The 20672-nt window shown below is 40.7% G+C and overlaps 1 protein-coding gene across 2 annotated transcripts in view; it reads left to right on the forward strand.

Moving 5' to 3' along the window:
• The window catches only part of pde4dip (phosphodiesterase 4D interacting protein), a 440914-nt gene that overhangs the window by 181358 nt on the left and 238884 nt on the right, over nt 1-20672 (forward strand). Inside the window, exon 4 of one of the 2 annotated variants that reach the window (XM_063064080.1) lies at nt 17277-17387. In XM_063064080.1, coding sequence (XP_062920150.1) covers nt 17277-17387 — 111 coding nt within the window. Of the gene's footprint in view, nt 1-17081; nt 17388-20672 lie in introns of those variants that run through there. The other variant, XM_063064082.1, reaches the window with a different exon arrangement.

Raw genomic sequence — 20672 nt, forward strand, 5'->3', positions numbered from 1 at the left:
TCGGACAATAACTCTGACCACCAACAGAGTCTAAACCAGCATTTCTCAACCTTTTTGCCCTAGAAGAAATCCTTTGAAATTATTTTCAGGACTCAGGGAACCCCTGTGTAAAAATTATTATATCTACAGCCCAGGGCACGTTAACGTGATTAGTATGTTATGGGTATAGTAATTCAAAAATAATTGTCAATTGTTCTTTTGAGTAGAGAATGAGTTTTTAGCCAACCTTTCTTGAAAAAAGGTAGTTAAGCTTAGCTTACCTTTTTTGAAATTCATCTCTTTCTTTCCCTTTCATAAATTTTAAAAAGCCATACAGTAAACATAATAAATATCTGTTAAGTAACTGCCTTAAGCCAAAATAGGATTTAATTTTTCTAAAGGTAGGCTCAGAAGATTTAATTTAAATAAAGGTTGTACATTGATTTTAATTAATGCTATTTACAACATGAAAATTTATTGACAATGTTGAATAGTAGAGTCACTAAAAACTGTGAGCCAAAGCAATATGAATAGAAATATAGCCTAAGCTACAATTTTATATAAGACTTTGAAAAAGCATTTTCTTACTAAGTGACATGATCAGGCTCAAATATAGGCTTAACATGTGAAGCCACTGTTTTTTGCAGCACAAGTACTCAATTCTGGGTCAAACTTGAGATAATCACTCACAGATTTCACCTTCAATTGAAATGGGTTGGTTTCTATCCTTCCCCTTGATACTTGTTAAACAAGAAAAAGCTTGCTCAGACATGTAAGAAGTTGAAAACTGCAGCAAAATGTTCATTGCTTTCCTACGAATGGCAGGATACTCGTCTTTCACAGAAATCTAGAATGTGTCCAGGGGCAAGTCAGTAAATCTTATCTTTATTGCATGATCAGAGAGCAGCTCACTAAGTTTTTCCTCTTCTCTCAAAGTCAAATTCTCAGGCTGAGCAGTAGATTCAGAGAAAGGGTTCTTCACCCAGTTATACACTTATGTTGAAAGGGAGGAAAAATGCTGTTCAATTTTGTTCTGCAGTTCTTCAAGGTGGTTTTCAATAAGACTCGAGATTTTCTGACCCTTCCTCACTCTCAAGCACAAGCAGTAGTAGAATCATTTTAAGATTTCCTTTTGCAACATGATTTTTCTAAAGATTCAGTTTCTTTTTAAATCCAAGAATTTTGTCACTTGAAGTCAGAACATTTTCTCCAAGGCCTTGCAGGGACGTGTTCAACTGGTTTATATGATGAAAAATGTCTAGTAGACTAGTAGACTAATGTCTGTAGTAGACTAGTTTCTGCAGTCATGCTTCATCTTCAAAGCACTCAACAAACTCTGGCCTACAACTTTCTTGAAAGTATTCCTGCAATTCACCCTTCAGCTCAAACACCCTGTTGAAAACTCTGCAAAGCTACTGGATTTCTGAATGTATCAGGAGACTGGTGTGCTCTTTGTCCAGGTTTTCACAATCTTTTAAATGTTTTCTAGTGAACTGGTCTTTGTTTAATAAAGTTAACAATTTTTGTAGCATCATCCAGAACTTTTTTCATTTCAGCTCCAAGAGTTTTTGGCATCAGCACCTCTCTGTGAAGAAAGCAGTGTGTTGTGACAACATCAGGATTTTCTTTTTTTTTTACAAGAGAAACAGAACCTCTCATGGAGCCAACCATTGATGAGGCACCATCAGTACAGATGTCAACACAGTTCCTCCAAGACAGGCCTTTTGTTTCCAGATATGAAGACAAAACATTAAATATATCTTGGCCTTTGCTTGTCTTGGGCAGCCCTTTGCAACAGAAAAAGTCTTCTTGAATTTCACCATCATTTACAAATCTTACAAATGCTACAACATGATATTTATCGGTGAAATCTGTTGACACATCAACCTCGATAGAGAAGTTGTTGTTTTTCAGTTTTATCACACAAAACCTCTTCAGCATCATGTAACATGTCATCAATATGTTGACTTATCATACTGTTTGAGAGTGGCCGCCATCTTACCTGAACAAGAACTGTGCACGAGCCCACAACTGTGACCTTCTCACACACATAGAGGACACTATACAGGCTGCAGTCACTCAGTTCACCGAGGCTGTTGGGCTCTCGGGTTAATGGTCAGTCTAAAGAAAACAATGATCCTCCATCAGAAGCCCCCTCATGGCACTTACAACCCACCTTGGTTCACCATTAGTGACCAACCTCTCACCACAGTTGAGCAGTTCACCTATCTGGGCAGCATAATCTGTAACGATGCTATGGTGGTAAGGGATGTTGACAATAGACCCGCCAGAGCTAGCAGTGCCCTCAACCCCACCCCCCAGAAACGTGTGTGGAAGAACCATCAGCTGCGTCTGTCCACAAAAATCCAGGTGTACAGAGCTGCTGTCACCACATCACTGCGATATGGCTTTGAAGCCTGGGTCTTGTACCACAAGCAAATCTGATTATTCAGATGCTTCCATCAGCACTGCGCCCACTCCTTCATGGGAATCAGCTGGCAGGATTGTGTCTCCAACAGCAAGTCCTGGAGAAGGCTCAGCTTCCAAGCGTTGAAGCCACTTTGCTGCTCAGGCAGCTCTGTTGGCCAAGCCACGTGTCTCACATGGACAACTCCAGGTTATCGAAAGCAGTACTTTACGGAGAACTCTCTCAGGGCAAGAGAGATCATGATGCCCCGTGTAAGAGATACAAAGACCAACTTAAGCAGCGGCTCTCTCAGGCAAATATCAAGGTCGACGAGTGACAGCAGTTGGCTTGTGACAGAGACTGCTGGAGAATGCTGATCCACGGTGCAGCCAAGAATTTTGAGGGATCCAGGAGAGCGACTACTGAAGAGAAGAGGAGACACAGGAAGGATCCTACTACTCAATTGTCCGCATCCCAGCTGCTCCTGTGTCCCTATTGCTCCAGAGTCTACAGATCCAGAATTGGCCTCTACAGTCACCAACGATCGTGCCGTCGCTCATGAAGACTCTTCTTCCCTCCTGATCTTCATAAGCAAAGAACCAGCCATCATCATCACTGAGCGTGAAACCTTTTCAATTTCTCATGCTGCATCTTGTCTTAGCATTTTACCCAATACAATTTTACATGCTGACATTATTAGGTTCTCACCAACTGTGTGACCTTTCCTTTTCTGGGTAACAAGTTCTGCTACTAAATAACCTCCTGTAGTTTTTTTACTGACTGTGACTTTATTAACAAAAGCTTTAATGTGTTTGTTTTGAGATTCCAATACCCATTTAAAATAATCAGCACTTTTATGCATCATATGGCTGTGACTTGTAGTAAGCATCTTTTCAATTTTTCTGGAGCCATTGCTGCAATTGTTTGCCATAGACTAGGCACAATGGAATAGGACAAATTAGATCACCAGTCCATGTAAAACTCACTGATAAGTAGCTTTCATTATAAAGACGAACTTTTTTGTGTCTATTATTGCATGAGTGCAGTGAAGTGACTCTAAAGGTTGTAATTCAAAGATTGCCGCATTGATCCATCAGACTTGTACATAGAATGCAGGGGTTAATAAAATATAAAAATGATGTTCGGAAAACGCACCATGCTCCTCATTAGCCTACCGTCCTCCCTTACATATAATACAGTGCTCACCAATTATCAACGGCCTCCCCTATCTCACGTCAAAAATCGAATAAATACGGTCGTACTGTGCGGTGGGCTGAGAGACCCCTAACGAGCCTGCTCGGGCACTGCCCAATTGAGAAACACATACCTTCTATACTCAGTAGCATTAACTTTATCAGAGTTCCCTCCACCAAAATCTAGTGATTTAACCATTGCCAGAAGATTAGCTTGACCGGTTATATAATTTATGGATTCCTAAATATATTTCAGAGACTAAGTACCCTAAAGAAATGACTCGCCAATAACTAGGCATATTGGAGTCTCCAAGGACTCAGGATAGGATAGATGGTAAAAAAGTAAAGATAGCATGCAGTCGGACTGTCAGGAAAGGCAGGCAAGTGATGGGACTTAGTTGCAGCCAACAGGGTGAGTATCAAATCATTAGGGACGCAGAATCAGAAATGATATCAAATACAGTACTCAAGGTGTTGCATCTAAATGCACGTATTATAAGAAATAAGGTGGATGATCTTGTTGCAATATAACAGATTGCCAGGAATGATGTTGTGGCCATCACTGAATCATGGCTGAAGGATGGTTGTAGTTGGGAGCTGAATGTCCAAGGTTACACATTATATCGGTGGGATAGGAAGGTAGGCAGAGGGGGTGGTGTGGCTTGACTAGTAAAGAATGGCGTCAAATCAGTAGAAAGATGTGACATAGGATCGGAAGATGTTAAATCCTTGATGGTTGAGTTAAGAAACTGCAAGGGTAAAAGGACGTTGGTGGCACTTATGTACAGGCCTCCCAGTGGCTGGGATGTGGACCACAGGTTACAACAGGAAATAGAAAAGATGAGTCAAAAGGGCAATGTTATGGTAGTCATGGGAGAATTTAACATGCAGATCAATTAGGAAAATCAGGTTGGTAATGGATCTCAAGAGAGTGAGTTTGTTGAATGTCTAAGAGATAGCTTTTTAGAGCAGTTTGTTGTTGAGCCAACTGGGGGATCAGCTATACTGGATTGGGTGCTATGTAATGAACTGGAGGTGATTAGGGAGCTTAAGGTAAAAGAACCCTTAGGAGACAATGATCACGATATGATTGAGTTCAACTTGAAATTTGATAGAGAGAAAGTAAAGTCTGATGTAGCAGTATTTCATTGGAGTAAGGGAGAGTATAGTGGTATGAGAGAAGAGTTGGCCAAACTAAATTGGAAGGAGCTGCTGGCAGGGATGTGAGCAGAGCAGCAATGACATGTATTTCTGGGAAAAATGAGGAAGGAGCAGGACTCATGTATTCCAAAAATAAAGAAATAATCAAATGATAGAATAGTACAACCATGGCTGACAAGGGAAGTCAAAGGCATTGTAACAGTGAAAGAAAGGGCATATGACAAAGCAAAAATTAGTGGAAAGATAGAGGATTAGGAAGTTTTTAAACACCTACAGACAGCAACTAAAAACACCAGTAGAAGGGAAAAGATGAAATACGAAAGCAAGCTAGCAAATAATATCAAAGTGGATAGTAAACATTTTTTCAAGTACGTTAAAAATAAAAGAGAAATGAGAGTGGATATAGGTCGGTAGAAAATGAGGCAGCAGAAATAATAATGGGGACAAGGAGATGGCTGATGAAATGAATGAGTATTTTGCATCAGTCTTGACTGTGCAGTATGCCTGATGTTGTAGTGTGTGAAGGAAGAGAAGTGGGTGCAGATACTGTTACAAGTTGCTCAAAAAGCTGAAAGACCTAAAGGTGCATAAGTTACCCGGACCAGATGAACTGCATCCTATGGTTCTAAAAGAGGTACAGTACTGTTAGAGATTTTGGTGGCATTAGAAATGATCTTTCAAAAATCATTGGACTCTGGCGTAGTGCCAGAGGACTGGAAAATTGCAAATGTCACTCCACTCTTTAAGAAAGAAGGAAGGCAGCAGAAAGGAAATTATAGACCAGTTAGCCTGACCACGGTGGTTGGGAAGATGTTAGAGTCAATTGTTAAGGATGTGGTGATGGAGTACTTGGTGACACAGGACAAGATAGTACAAAGTCAGCATGGTTTTCTTCAGGGAACATCCTACCTGACAAACCTGTTGAAATTCTTTGAAGGGATTACAAGAAGGATAGCTAAAGGGATGCAGTGAATGTTGTATATTTGGATTTTCATAAGACCTTTGACAAGGTGCCACACATGAGGCTGCTTACCAAGTTAAGAGCTCATGGTATTACAGGAAAGTTAGAGCATTGGCTGATTGGTAGGAGGCAGCAAGTGGGAGTAAAAGGATTCTTTTCTGGTTGGCTGCCAGTGACTAGTGGTGTTCCGCAGGGGTCGGTGTTGGGACCGTTTCTTTTTATGCTGTATATAAATGTTTTAGATGATGGAATAGGTGGCTTTGTTGCCAAGTTTGCAGATGATACGAAGATTGGTGGAGGGGCAGGTAGTGTTGACAAAACAGGTAGGATGCAGAAGGACTTAGACAGATTAGGAGAATGGGCAAGAAAGTGGCAAATTAAATACAGTGTTGGAAAATGCATGGTTATGCACTTTGGTAGGAGAAATAAATGTGTGGACTATTTTCTAAACGGGGAGAAAATCCAGGAATCTGAGATTCAGAGGGACTTGGGAGTGCTTGTGCAGAACACCCTGAAGGTTAACTTGCAGGTTGAGTCTGTGATGAGGAAGGCAAATGCCATGTTAGCATTCATTTCAAGAGATCCTAGAATACAAGAGCAAGGATGTGATGCTGAGACTCTATAAGGCACTGGTGAGGCCTCACCTTGAGTATTGTGAACAGTTTTGGGCCCCTCATCTTAGAAAAGATGTGCTGGCATTGTTAAAGGTCCAGAGAAGGTTCACAAAGATGATTCCAGGAATGAAAGGGTTATCATGCAAGGAACGTTTGATGAATCTGGGTCTGTACTCACTGGAATTCAGAAGGATGAGGGGGGATCTCATTGAAACTTTTCAAATGTTAAAAGGCCTAGACAGAGTAGATGTGGAAAGGATGTTTTCCATGGTGGGAAAGTCTAGGACAAGAGGGCAGTGCCTCAGGATAGAGGGGCGTCCTTTCAAAACAGAGAAATTTCTTTAGCCAAAGGGTGGTGAATTTCATAGTCATAGTCATACTTTATTGATCCTGGGGGAAATTGGTTTTCGTTACAGTTGCACCATAAATAATAAATAGTAATAAAACCATAAATAGTTAAATAGTAATATGTAAATTATGCCAGGAAATAAGTCTAGGACCAGCCTATTGGCTCAGGGTGTCTGACCCTCCAAGGGAGGAGTTGTAAAGTTTGATGGCCACAGACAGGAATGACTTCCTATGACGCTCTGTGTTGCATCTCGGTGGAATGAGTCTCTGGCTGAATGTACTCCTGTGCCCACATTATGTAGTGGATGGGAGACATTGTCCAAGATGGCATGCAACTTGGACAGCATCCTCTTTTCAGACGGGAACTGGGGTTGAGGAGGAGAGGAAAAAAAAGATCAACCATGATTGAATGGTGGAGCAGACTTGATGGGCCAGATGGCCTAATTCTGCTCCTATGTCTTATGGTCTTATGATTTTCTCCACTTCCTTTTACAGACTAAATAGCAAAGACCTGTTCCTGTTTCTCAAAGCTGAGGTGCTGCCCTACACCAGTTGCTACAACACCTTGCTATTTGCACTCTGCTGGCTTTTATATATAGATTGTTGTATGTAAGGAATAACTAAATCATTGAAGCATCCTGTTATCAACTGTATCTTTGTAAATATTAATTTATCTCTTTAATAGGTCAGACTCAACAATATCTCCGTGCACATATCAGTAGTATTACCAGAAGATGTGTTCAATGAGCATATGAATTGGGATTATGAATAGGGTCTTCAGCCCTTTAAGCCTGTACTGCATTTGAAGAATTGTGGTTGATCTGATTATAATATTCCGGCCTGTTCTGGTAAACCTTAACCACTGCTTATCAGTAATCTACCTACTTCTGTCTTAAAATATTCAAGGACTCTGCTTCTATTGCCCTTTGAGAAAGAAGATACTAAGCGTGTTCTGAGGAGAAAAAATATATTGCTTCATCTTTATTTTAAATGGGTGACTCTCTAGGTCTAGATTCTCCCATGTAACGCATTGTCACATTTACCAAGGATGATTTAATTCTTAACGCTAGTATGCAGCATGTCAACAAAATAGAGCATGAAACTGGCAGATAGATATGATACATATGTGAAGTACATTGTCCTGGTGTAATGCAGGAATGTTTGGAGGAAGAAAGTAACATTAGGAACAGGATTTGTGAACTAAACATTGATTTAATAATAAATGGATGATAGTAAAGGTATCCCAGTGTTGTCATCATTTGTATGCAAATTATATAATTTGTGGTTACATTCAGCAGCTTTAATTTCAATCCTATAATTTGGGAATAGTTGCCATTTGTTCCACTTGAATATATTTGAAAATTTGTTGTACGTACTGTCTGTTTAAATATATTAATTTTTAAAAAAGCAGTCTAACTGAATTATAATTTTTTAACAATGGATTTGAAGTAAAGCAACCATTTGTTTATAAATAGGATATGTACTAAATGTTGGACGTGAAGGTAAAGTTCATTAATAAATTATTATTAGGGGTTGCTGCATTCTGTGTTTCACGGGGATGTGATTCACTCAAGACACAGTGGATATGGTGGTCCAGCCTGAGGGATTCTCGAACTACTGGATGGATCGATATGCAGAACTTTTGGGAAAGGCAAGAGATGTGGGTGTGCATTTCATGGTTAACTCTTCATGGTGCTCAGACATAGCAGTCTTGTCACACTCTTGTTCTCCTGACCTGAAACACCTAATGATCAAATGCTGTCTATTCTACGTGCAAAGAGAGTTCTCCAGGATCCTCACCACAGTTTACATACCGCCAAAAGCCAACATTAAGCAAGCACTCAAGGTATTGAGTGTCATAATTGGCAAACATGAAACATCCTACCCCCAGAGTCTTTAAGATCATTGTTGGGGGCTTCAATCAGGCTTGTTTGAAGAAATCTCTGCCCAATTGTGATGGAGAGCACTCTGTAAGCACAGTCCTTGCACAAGCGCATTCATTCACATACAAACATTTCCTTGTTCTGCTGTCAGTGTATGCACTTCAATGTCTTCCCTGATATATTCTCATAATTAACCCACTGTTTTCTCTCTGCATTGGTACATATATTCAGAGTCAGACACCAAAGTTTAGTTTACTTTTATTCTTTGGACTTAATTGTAAGTGTGCGATTGTGTTGAGTGTTCTGCTATTTCATATGGATGTGTCTGGTGTAAACCTGAAAATGGAACTGGACACAGGGGCAGCTTTGTCTATAATTTCAGAGGCTGACTACAACAGAGTTTTCAAAACAACCATTAGAGAAGAGCCCAGTGATGCTAAAGACTTACACAGGCGAAAGAGTATCTCCCAAAGTCAAACCGAAAGTAAATGTGACATGTGGAGGCCAAACACAGCAGTTAGAGTTTTATTTCCTGAAAAGTGAAGGGCCAGCACTTTTCGGATGTGAATGGTTGAGAAAAATCCAACTAGACTGGCACCCAATCAAAGCTCTCAATGTGTCATCAACAGGTATCTGCAACCCAAATGGTAGCATGAACTAGAGACTGTCACAGCTGCTTAATGCTAATGAGAAAGTGTTTGATAAGTGTATTGGTAAACTCAAAGGCATAAAAGCCAGAATTGAATTGAATGAAGCAACAATATCAAGATTCCATAAAGCACATCAATTGCCTTATGCACTACGTCTTAAAATGGATGCTGAACTTCAGAGCTTGGAGACATCTGGAATTTTCTCCAAGGTTGAGTAGAGCAATTGGGCCACACCCATTATTCCGGGGATCAAGAAAGAGAAGGCTGGAGCCGTTTGTATGTGTGGGGATTTCAAAGCATGCATCAACCCAGTGCTGTGTACTATGCAGTTTCCCCGCCAGGGATAGAAGACATTTTTGCATCCTTGGCAGGCAGGGAGAGATTTTCAAAGATTGACTTGTCACAAGCCGATCTGGAAATGGAGATTGAGGAGTTAAGCAGGAAGTTACTCACAATCAACGCACACAAGGAACTGTTCCAGGAAAATTGTCTCAGCTTTGGTGTTACATCAGCTCCAGAAATTTAGCAAAGAGCAATGGACCAAGTGCTCCAAGATAGCCCAGAAACACAATGTTGTCTTGATGACATCATTGTCACTGGCAAGAATGATGAAGAGCACCTCCAGAACCTTGGTAAAGTGCCTACTAGGCTGTGTGAGTATAATCTGTGCACAAAAAAAGAGAAATTTCATATTGTGGACGTGTCATTGACAAGCATGGCTTACATAAGTCACGAGAGGTTGAAGCAGTGCTACAGGCACCCAAACTGGAAAATGTGTCATAACTCATGTCATACTTGGGCCTTGTAAACTACTACCACTGGTTCCTCCCAAACATTGCTACAGTGCTGCATCCATTGAATGCACTGCTGCATACAGGAGCCAAGTGGGAATGCTCAGAAAGATGTGAAAGAGCATTCAAGGAAACAAAGAGACTAATAACATTCAATGAACTGCTCACCTATCATGACCCATCCCTGCTCATCAGACTGGTGTGCGATACATTCCCTTATGGCATAGGGGCCATTTTGTCATCCACCATGAAAGATGCATCTGAATGTCCGATTACGCTTGCTTCAAGTTCTCTGACGAGTGCAGAACACATCTCTGCACAGATTGACTAAGATACCCTAGTCTAGTATGGGGAATAAAGAAGTTCCACCACTAACTCTACGGACACAAGTTTACGCTAGTGACAAATTACCAACCCCTTGTGTCCATTTTCAATCCCAGGAAGGGAATTCCGGTGATGTCTGCTACCCAGTTACAACGTTGGGCACTATTCTTAGGAGTCCACTCTTATGTCATAGACTTTAAGGGTACCAAAAAACACAACATTAATTGCTTGTCACGTCTTCCACTGTTGCCAACTGAAGAAGAAGTCTTCAGACTGTAACCCAGCAGAAGTGTTCCACACAGCATTGGTGGACCAATTGCTGGTAACAAATTCAGAAATACAAAGAGAAACAATGAGTGACCCAACATTGTCAAAAGTCTACGAAATCACCATGCAAGGATGGTCAGTTCATGGTAACCCTATGTTTCCATAGTTCTCAGTAAGATGAGACCAACTGTCGATATGGCAAAGAACACTGATGTGTGGATCTTGTGTTGTGGTTCACTCTAAACTGAGCACCAGAGTGTTAGAAAATTGGCACGAAGGACATGTGGGTACAGTCAAAATGAAGAGTCTCGCACGGAGCTACGTGTGGTGGCCAGGAAAAGATAAACAGATTGAAAACTTGCCCAAAAGCTGTTGGGATGCCAAAAAGTTCAAAAGGCACCCCCACAGGCACCATTACACCCATGGGAGTGCCTGTCATCACCTTGGCAAAGAATACGTATTGACTTTGCTGGGCTATTCATGGACTCCATGTTTCTGATTGCTGTGGATGCTCATTCAAAGTGGCTGGATGTCATACCAATGAAGTCAATCACATGAACAAAGACTGTCTTCACTCTGAGGACTATCTTCGCCAGAAATGGCTTGCCTGAACAAATTGTGAATGACAATGGACCACAATACACGTCAGAGGAGTCCAGACTAACCATGAAGAAAAATGGCATCAAACATTTCAAGTCAGCTCTTCATCACCCAGCAACAAATGGGTTAGCTGAGACATTTATCCAAACATTCAAGGAGTCTATTAAAGCTATGGACAAGAAGGTCATTCTCTACAGCACCAGATGGACAACTACTTTTTGTGTGTCAGAACTCTGCTCATGCGACAAGAAATCAAACATCTGCAATGCTGTTCATGAGCAGGAATCTGAGATCTCACATAGACCTCCTGAAACCAGAACTCTGGAGGGAAGTGCAGAATAAACAGTTCAGCCAGTTGCCAAGTGAATCAGCAAGGAACCTTGAGATTGGACAGGAAGTCCTAGTGCATGATTACTGAGAGGACAAGTCGGCACCCGGTAGGATACCTACAAGAACTGGACCACTGATGTACACAGTGGATGTTGAGGATCTGACATGGAAATGCCATGTGGACCAGATACTGGATGCTCGACCAAAGAACACGCCTGAGTCAATTGCATCCAACAAGATGAACACGTTACAGCCAGTGGACTTGCCTCTCAATGATGATCACGTCACTAACAGCAACGTGACACCAGCAATCGAGAATGTTGCCTTAGACAAGACACCTACCAAAGCTGATCCACAGGTACAGAGGTGCGATGAGAACGTTATTGTTGACAAGACACCTGCCAAACCTGATGCTACTCCACTGGTCCAGAGGCACTATCCTGAAAGAAACAGACCACCACCCAAAAGACTGAATCCTTAGTATAGTTAAAGTTAGTTATGGGCTATTATTGTGAAAGCATGATTATTTGAACATGGTTTGTGAAAGGGAAATTGAATGTTTTGTACATATTCAGTTCTATGTTAAATTAATCTAAAGGGGAGGAAGTGTAATGTTTGGATTATTTATTTCAGAACAATGACTCCCCTTAGCACTAGCTATGGACTGTCTTCCCCCTCCCTCTCTCTCTTTAATTGATATGCAGTTGCAAAGACACAACACCAGGAATTCATAATGGACAAGAATAAGCACAGAGCTATCATTGTGTTTTCCAGTAGATATCATTTTGTAAATATTGGCATTTTACTTTTCACTAACTTTTGTCACTTGTTTTTGGTGCTGGGCCCGCAACTGTTCACAATATACATTAACGATCTGAAGAGGGGGGCCGAGTGTAGTGTATCTAAGTTTGCTGATGACACTGAATTGAGTGGAAAAGCAAATTGTGCAGAAGATACAGAGAGTCTACAGAGAGACATAGATAGGGTAAGTGAGCGGGCAAGGGTCTGGCAGATAGAGTACAATGGTGGTAAATATGAGGTCATCCACTTTGGAAGGAAAAATTAAAGAGCAGATTATTATTTAAATGGTAAAAAATTGCAGCATGCTGCTGTGCAGACAGACTTGGGAGTGCTTGTGCAGGTGCAGCAGACTATCAAGAAGGCAAATAGAATGTTGGCCTTCATTGCTAGAGGGATTGAATTTAGGAGCAGGGAGGTTATGCTGTAACTGTACAGGGTACTGGTGAGACCACACCTGGAGTACTGGCATGCAGTTCTGGTCTCCTTACTTGAGGAAGGAAATACTGGCTTTGGAGGCGGTGTAGTGGAGGTTCACCAGGTTGATTCCAGAGATGAGGGGGTTAGACTATGAGGAGAGATTGAGTCGCCTGGAACTGTACTCACTAGAATTCAGAAGAATAAGAGGAGAATCATATAAAATTATGAAAGGGATAGATAAGATAGAGGTAGGAAAGTTGTTTCCACTGGTAATTGAGACTAGAAAAAGGGGACATAGCCTCAAAATTCGGGGGAGTAGATTTAGGATGGAGATGAGAAGGAACTGCTTTTCCCAGAGAGTGGTGAATCTGTGGAATTCTCTGCCCAGTGAAGCAGTGGAGGCTACCTCAGTAAGTATACTTAAGACAAGCTTGGATAGATTTTTGCATAGTAGTGGAATTAAGAGTTATGGGAAAAAGGCAAGTAGGTGGAGATGTGTCCACAGCCAGATCAACCATGATCTTATTGAATGGCGGAGCAGGCTCGATGGGCCAAATGGCCGACTCCTGCTCCTATTTCTTATGTTCTTGTGTTCTTATGTAACTTTGATTTTTGACATACCTAATAAACACCCTTGCAGTAAAGTGCTAAGCGACCCCAGCTGTTTTTTTCTTTGGTCATAACCCACGTATCTAATACCATTTATCATCAACATATCACCAGCAGCACCAGGGGTCCCAACACACTTGATTACAGTTGTACTACAATTAGGAATACCTACCATTTGATCCCTAGACCATATTTTGAGAAATCTAGCTGTTCTCCTCCTACCTGCATACACGCAGAGGCTAAAGAACAGGCTCCAAAGGTAAGGACAAAAAAGAGGTGGATGTGGGAGACAGAGGAGTGGCTATAGGACTGCTTTGAGTCAGTAGACTAGGCCATGTTCAAAGGTTCATCAGAGGATCTGCACAACTATGCCACGGTTGTCATGGACTTTATAAAGAAAGTCATAGATGAGTATGCCCCCACAAAATCATTCAGAGTGTTCCCCAACCAGAAATCCCAGATAAACAAAGAAATCTGTAATCTGCTGAAGGCTAGGTAAGTGGCATTCAGGTCTGGCGATTAAGCAGAATACAGGAGGTCCAGCTACGATCTCCAGAAAGCCATCTCACTTGTGAAATGGCATTTCCAGACCAAATTGAAATCACTTCTCAATAGCTGTGGCAGGGCTTGAATACCATCACCTCCTACAAAGTGACATAGGTGACAATAAGGTTTCACTCTCAGATGAGCTCAATGCCTTTTATGCCCAATTTGACTGTCAAAACATGCAGGCACCTTCACTAAGGCTCACAGCCTCAGATGATCCTGTGATTTCAGTCTGTGAGACCGATGTGAAAGCATCCTTCAGGAGGGCGAACACACTGAAAGCATCTGACCCAGATGAGTACCTGATCAAGTACTGAGAACCTGTGCTATTTAACCGGCTGGATTGTTCACTGATATCTTTAACATCTCGCTTCGGCAGTCTGAGGTTCCCACCTACTTCAAGTAGACTTCAATTATACCAGTGCCCAAGAAGACCATGGTAACATGCCTCAATGACTGTCCTCCAGTAGCGCTTACATCAACAGCGATGAAGTGCTGGTGATGCAACATATCACTCCTGCCTGAGGAGTGACTTGGATCTGCTCCAATTTGCCGGCCATCACAACAGGTCAATATCAGATGCCATTTCACTTGCTCTTCATTCAGCTCTGGACAGTGAAGATGCATATATCAAGATGCTCTTTATCAACTTCAGCTCAGCATTCAATACTATCATACTCTCAAAACAAATCAATAAGCTCCAAGACCTAGTTCTCAATACCTCTTTGTGCAATTGGATCTTTAACTTCCTCTCTTGAAGACCCCAGTTAGTTCAGATTGGCAACAACATCTCCTCTACAAACACCATCAGCACAGGTGCACCATAAGGTTGTGTGCTTGTTCCCCTGCTCTGCTCACTATATATTATTATGGACTTGAGGCCAAGTAAAGTTCCAATGCCATATTTAAATTTGCTGATAACACAACTGTTGTTGGCTGAATCAAAGGTGGTGATAAATCAGCAAATAGGAGGGAGATTGCATATTTGCTGAATGGTGCCCCAACAAAAGCTCTCACTCAATGTCAGCAAAGAGCTAATTATTGGCTACAGGAGGAGGAAACCGGAAGTCCATGAGCCAATCTTCATCAGGGGATCAGAGGTGGCGAGAAACTGCAACTTTAAATTCTTCAGTGTGTTGTTATTTCAGAAGATCTGACCTGGGTCCAGCATGTAACTGCCATTACAAAGAGGGCAGCACCTCTACTTTGAGAATCAGAATCAGATTTATTATCACTGGCATGTGTCATGAAATTTGTTAACTTAGCAGCAGCGGTTCAATGCAATACATAACATAGAAGAAGAGAAAAAGTAATAAAATAATAAGTAAGTAAATCAATTACAGTATACGTATATGGAATAGATTAAAATTGTGCAAAAAACAGAAATAATATACATATAAAAAATGTAGTAGTGTTCACGGGTTCAATGTCCATTTAGGAATCAATGGCAGAGGGGAAGAAGCTGTACCTGAATCGCTGAGTTTGTGCCTTCAGGCTTCTGTACCTCCTACCTGATGGTAACAGTGAGAAAAGGGCATGCCCTGGGTGCTGGAGGTCCTTAATAATGGATGCTGCCTTTCTGAGACACCGCTCCTTGAAGATGTCCTGGGTACTTTGTAGGTTAGTACCCAAGATGGAGCCAACTAAATTTACAACCCTCTGCAGCTTCTTTCGGTCCCGTGCAGTAGCCACCCCCCCCCCATACCAGACAGTGATGCAGCCTGTCAGAATGCTCTCCACAGTACAGTTTTCAAAGTTTTTGAGTGTATTTGTTGACATGCCAAACCTCTTTAAACTCCTAATGAAGTATAGTCGTTGTCTTGCCTTCCTTTATAACTGCATTGATATGTTGGGACCAGGTTAGATCCTCAGAGATTTTGACACCCAGGAACTTGAAACTGCTCACTCTCCCCTTCTGATCCCTCTATGAGGGTTGGTATGTGTTCCTTCGTCTTACCCTTCCTGGAGCCCACAATCAGCTTTCAACTTACTGACATTGAGTGCAAGGCTGCGACACCACTCCACTAGTTGGCACATCTCACTCCTGTACACCCTCTCGTCTCCATCGGAGATTCTACCAGCAATAGTTGTATCATCAGCAAATTTATAGATGTATTTGAGCTATGCCTAGCCACACAGCCATGGGTATAGAGAGAGTAGAGCAGTGGGCTAAGCACACACCCCTGAGGTACACCAGTTTTGATTGATCGTCAGCGAGGAGGAGATATTATCACCAATCCGCACAGATTGTGGTCTTCCGGTTAGGAAGTCGAGGATCCAATTGCAGAGGGAGGTACAGAGGCCCAGGTTCTGTAACTTCTCAATCAGGATTTTAAGAAGTTTGTGTAGATTGAGCATGTTATCTAAAATTTTGACAGACTTTTATAGATGTGCATTGGGGAATATATTGATTGGATGGATCATTGCCTGGTATGGAAACACCAATCCCTTGTACAGGAAAGTCTACAAAAAGTAGTAGATATAGCCCAGTCCATCACGGGTAAAGCCCTTCCCACCACTGAGTACATTTATAAGGAGCGTTGTCACAGGAAAGCAGAATCCATTATAAGGGATTCCCACCATTCAGGCCATGCGCTCTTCTTGCTGCTGCCATCAGGAAGAAGGTACAGGAGCCTCAGGACCCACACCACCAAGTTCAGGAACAGTCAGAACCAGTGGGGATAACTTCAGTCACCCCAACACTGAACTGATTCCACGACCTACGGACTCACTTTAATGGACTCTACAACTCGTATTCTCGATATTCATTGTTTATTTATTATTCTTATTATTTTATTTTTGTGTTTGCATTTTGATGTCATTTGCAACTTGGCTGTTTGTCTGTCCGTCATGTGCGATAGTTCATTGTGTTTCTTTCTGTTCACTATGAGTGCCTGTAAGAAAATTAATCTCAGAGTAACATATAATGACATAATAAATTTACTTTGAACTTAAAAATTTACTTATTGGAATGGTTTAATCCTAAAATATGCTCAGCAATTGTTGAGGCACATTGCTGAGATTGAAGAAGAACACTAGCAGGCACCCACCAATATGTAAGTAATAAGGTGTTGTGAAGCTAGTAGGGTTTCTCACTAGCAATGAGATCAATTTACATCACTTGTGCCACTTGTCATGCAGCATGCTGGTCTGTTCAAGATTCCTAACATTCCTCTTTGAGATAAAAAAAGACTTTCAGCTTTACCGTACACGAACACGAGCTGTGATGGCACGCTAACTGTGTGTTAAGTTGGTCTCTACAACTTTGCCGATGATTCAATGGTTTTACCTCTAATAGATGATTTTGAAATGTTACTGCACTGAGTGAGGTGGGGGGGCTTTTGCCCCCTGCTGAGTCACCTGCCATGTCTAACGGTTATCGTACTCTTTCCCAGCATCTAAATGACTTGAAGAAAGAAAATTTCAGCCTCAAGCTCCGGATCTATTTCCTGGAGGAGAGAATACAGCAAAAATATGATGACAGCAATGAGGATATCTACAAAAGGGTAAGAGACTTCCCTGCTTATACTGTTTTGACAAAATATTGAAAATAAATTCTCTGCAAAATCTCAAAAATACAATATTTCTTACCTAGTATGTTGGAAAATGAACAAGCAGTGCTGGAGAGATAGAAATGTTTATGTTCACCCTTTTATTAATTTCCCCATATCAACTGCTCTAACACAAAAGCATAAGACACTCCACACCTTTATCCAGGGTCATTTAGTCCTAATTAATGTGCAATGTATCGACCAAATACAATGTGAAGATTACAGAGAAATTTATGAAGCTCACCTTCCTAAAGTAGTACATGAAAGTTTAGGAGAGATAAAGCAAAAAATAAAATTGTGGATTTAAGAGTCATTGAATTATTAATGCTTAAAGGTATACCCACATCAGGCTATGATACAGTTCAAATTTGACAATAAATTTGCTTTAAATTGTAATTAGCTCCCCCAGCAAACTGCAATTCCAACCCTACAGTTTGAAGACAATTGTCAAAATACAGTGTATGACCTCAATTATCTGCAATGACCTTTTTATGAATTAGGGTAAATGTTTGCATAAAGTAACCAGGAATCAATGCAGGGGTTTTAGTTATTTTTTTAACCTCCTCTTGGTCATTAATCAAAAGGAGAGTGTTGTTACCTGGATGCCTGCACCTGATACAATTTTATATTAGGCTTAATTCACACCTGAAAGAATTTAGGATTTTAATTCCTGACAGATGTTCATTAATTTGCTGTATTTGAATTCTCAGCACCTTTTAAGAACATCTCAGTTCGGAAAATAAAATAGTCTCTATTTGCACATCTTGACAACTTGATTAGATAATGTTATTAACAATCATTAGCATAGAAATACCTTTGGTTAATTATAGTCTTGTCTACAGAAACTGACAGTGAATAGGTGAACAAATAGATATTTACCCAGTCAGAGGCAAACTGAAAAGGGAATACGCTAATGCCACAAACACAAGGGGGAACATTCAAAGATCTGGTCAAATAGGTGGACTTTCAGTGGTTGTTTAATGACAAAAGGGCATTTTGTAGGGATTTAGGAAGGAACTCTTGATTGGTTCGATCAGAATCACTGATTTTGTCACTGACGTTAATTGTGAAATGTGCTATGTTGTGGCAATAGTATAGTGCAGGAAAAACAAATTATTGTAAGTTAAAATATATATTAAGAAGTGCAAAAGAGGAATAGCAAAGTAGTGTTTATGGGTCATGTACAGTTGAGAAACCTGATGGTGGAGGGGAAGAAGCTGTTCCTAAAATGTTGAGTGTAGGTGTTCGAACTCCCGTACCTCCTCCCTGATGGTAGTAGTGAGAAGCGGGCATGTCCCAGATGGTGAGGGTCCTTACTGAGTGATCCTGCCTTGAGGAACCGCCCTTTGAAGATGTCCTTGATGTTGGGGAGGGTTGTGCCCATGATGGAGTTGATTGAGTCTGCAATCCTATGAAGCCTCTTACAACCCTGTGCTTTGGTGCCTCCCTACCAGGCGGTGATGAAACCAGTCAGAATGCTCTCCGCCGTCTATCTGTACATCTAGAAATTTGCTAGAGTCTTTGGTGACATACCAAATCTCCTCAAGCTACTAATGAAGTAAAGCCACTGGTGTGCCTTCATTGTGATACATCAATATGATGTGCCTGAAGTGTTTACACCCAGGAATTTGAAATTGCTCGTCCTTTCCACTGCTGACCCCTCAGTGAGGATTGGTGCGTGTTCTTCCGATTTTCCCCTTCCTGAAGTCTGTATTTACCAAATGAGCCAATTCATGGAGGATTGAAGATATCTTTTAAAAGCTGCAGAAATAATGTGTAATAAGAGAGGGTCAACAACAGAGACCTGTAACTACTCAAAAAGCATTTTGTCGATCGTCATTAACAAAGTAAAGAAAGCTCTTAATGTGTAAATTTTCAGAAGCATCGTAACTACAAGTAAGGGAGAGGTTTAAGGAGTAAATTCCAAGTTCATGTTCTATATATTTTAAGTCATAAAGGATGAAAAGAATTAAGCAGTGAAAACATCAGACTTATTCTTCCTTATTTACAGTGTAGCATAGGGAATCTTATTTTTCTGAATGTATTAGACAGAGGCTTATTATAAATATGATGCTTTTCATGGTTATGAGAGATTTTTAAACCTAGAATCAATTTTTATGTTGAGTTCAACTATTTCCCAATTTTTAAGTGGTCTGGTGACCAGATTTTCAGCTTATTAGTTTACTGCTGTTGGTGTAATCATTTATCAGCTAGCTAGTTAACTTTCATGTTTCATATAAGTGGGCAAACATGTAATCACTTGCTAAGATGCAGATTGTACCAAATTCATTACAATCTGTGGAAATTTCAGAGGCATTTTGATGTCATTGAGTAGGTGAGCAGTTAAAATGGGCTGCACTAATTAATGTCTGTGGCTACTAACTGTAGGTCTCATCATGATTGATTTTAGTCTACTGTAAAAGACTCCCTAGCCTACTGTAAAACCACCCAACTAAAACCAGCAGGATATAACTAGCATGTTCAAATTAGGGATTCAATCCATTGCTGTCAATATTTTAACATCCATGAGCAGGCTGAAGCATCTGTGGAAGAGAACCTGATAAAGAGAACCTGGTAAATTATTTGCTTTTCTTATAAGGGTAGAACTCTATTCTGCTTTCTGCTTTTCCTGCTATACAATTTCCTGCAAAAAAAATCATTTTTGAGACCCCTCTCTCATACTTCCCCCATCCCATTTCTGCCACTGCCTGTCTAGACTGGGCAGAAAGCGTAAAAAGAAGCAAAGTATTGTTTCACATTAAACAAGGAAAGGGTTAACAATAGGGCAATATATTAAGTGATGAGGATGGAGGGTAAGGTGTGTTGAAGGAAAGCTACAATATTTACACTGTCTTGTAAATCCACTGTTATATTAGGAGTCATAAAATTGTCACAACTGGTTTTGATATATTGTTTTAATTTGTCATTTCATCTATTTATGTTGTAAGCAAACAATTCATATTTTGTTAGAAATATTTCAAATGAAGGTAAAAGTCCATTACAATTTATTTTTTAAAATTGTGCCCTGAATGCTGTGAAACCAAGTTGGTGCATTTTTATGAGGTATGCGACAAACACTTTGTCCATCTTCCTCACCATTACTTTTAGAGGAAAGTGAATGAGTTCTAGGATGGATGTGAACACATGTGATGTATAGGCATGCTTGGGTAGCTAGGTCAGTGAGTGTTTGAACTATATTTGCCCCATATTTACACACTAACACAATGTTTTGATGAGGAG

This window comes from Mobula hypostoma, chromosome 12, assembly GCF_963921235.1.
Source record: "Mobula hypostoma chromosome 12, sMobHyp1.1, whole genome shotgun sequence".
In the NCBI taxonomy this organism is placed as follows: Eukaryota; Metazoa; Chordata; class Chondrichthyes; order Myliobatiformes; family Myliobatidae; genus Mobula; species Mobula hypostoma.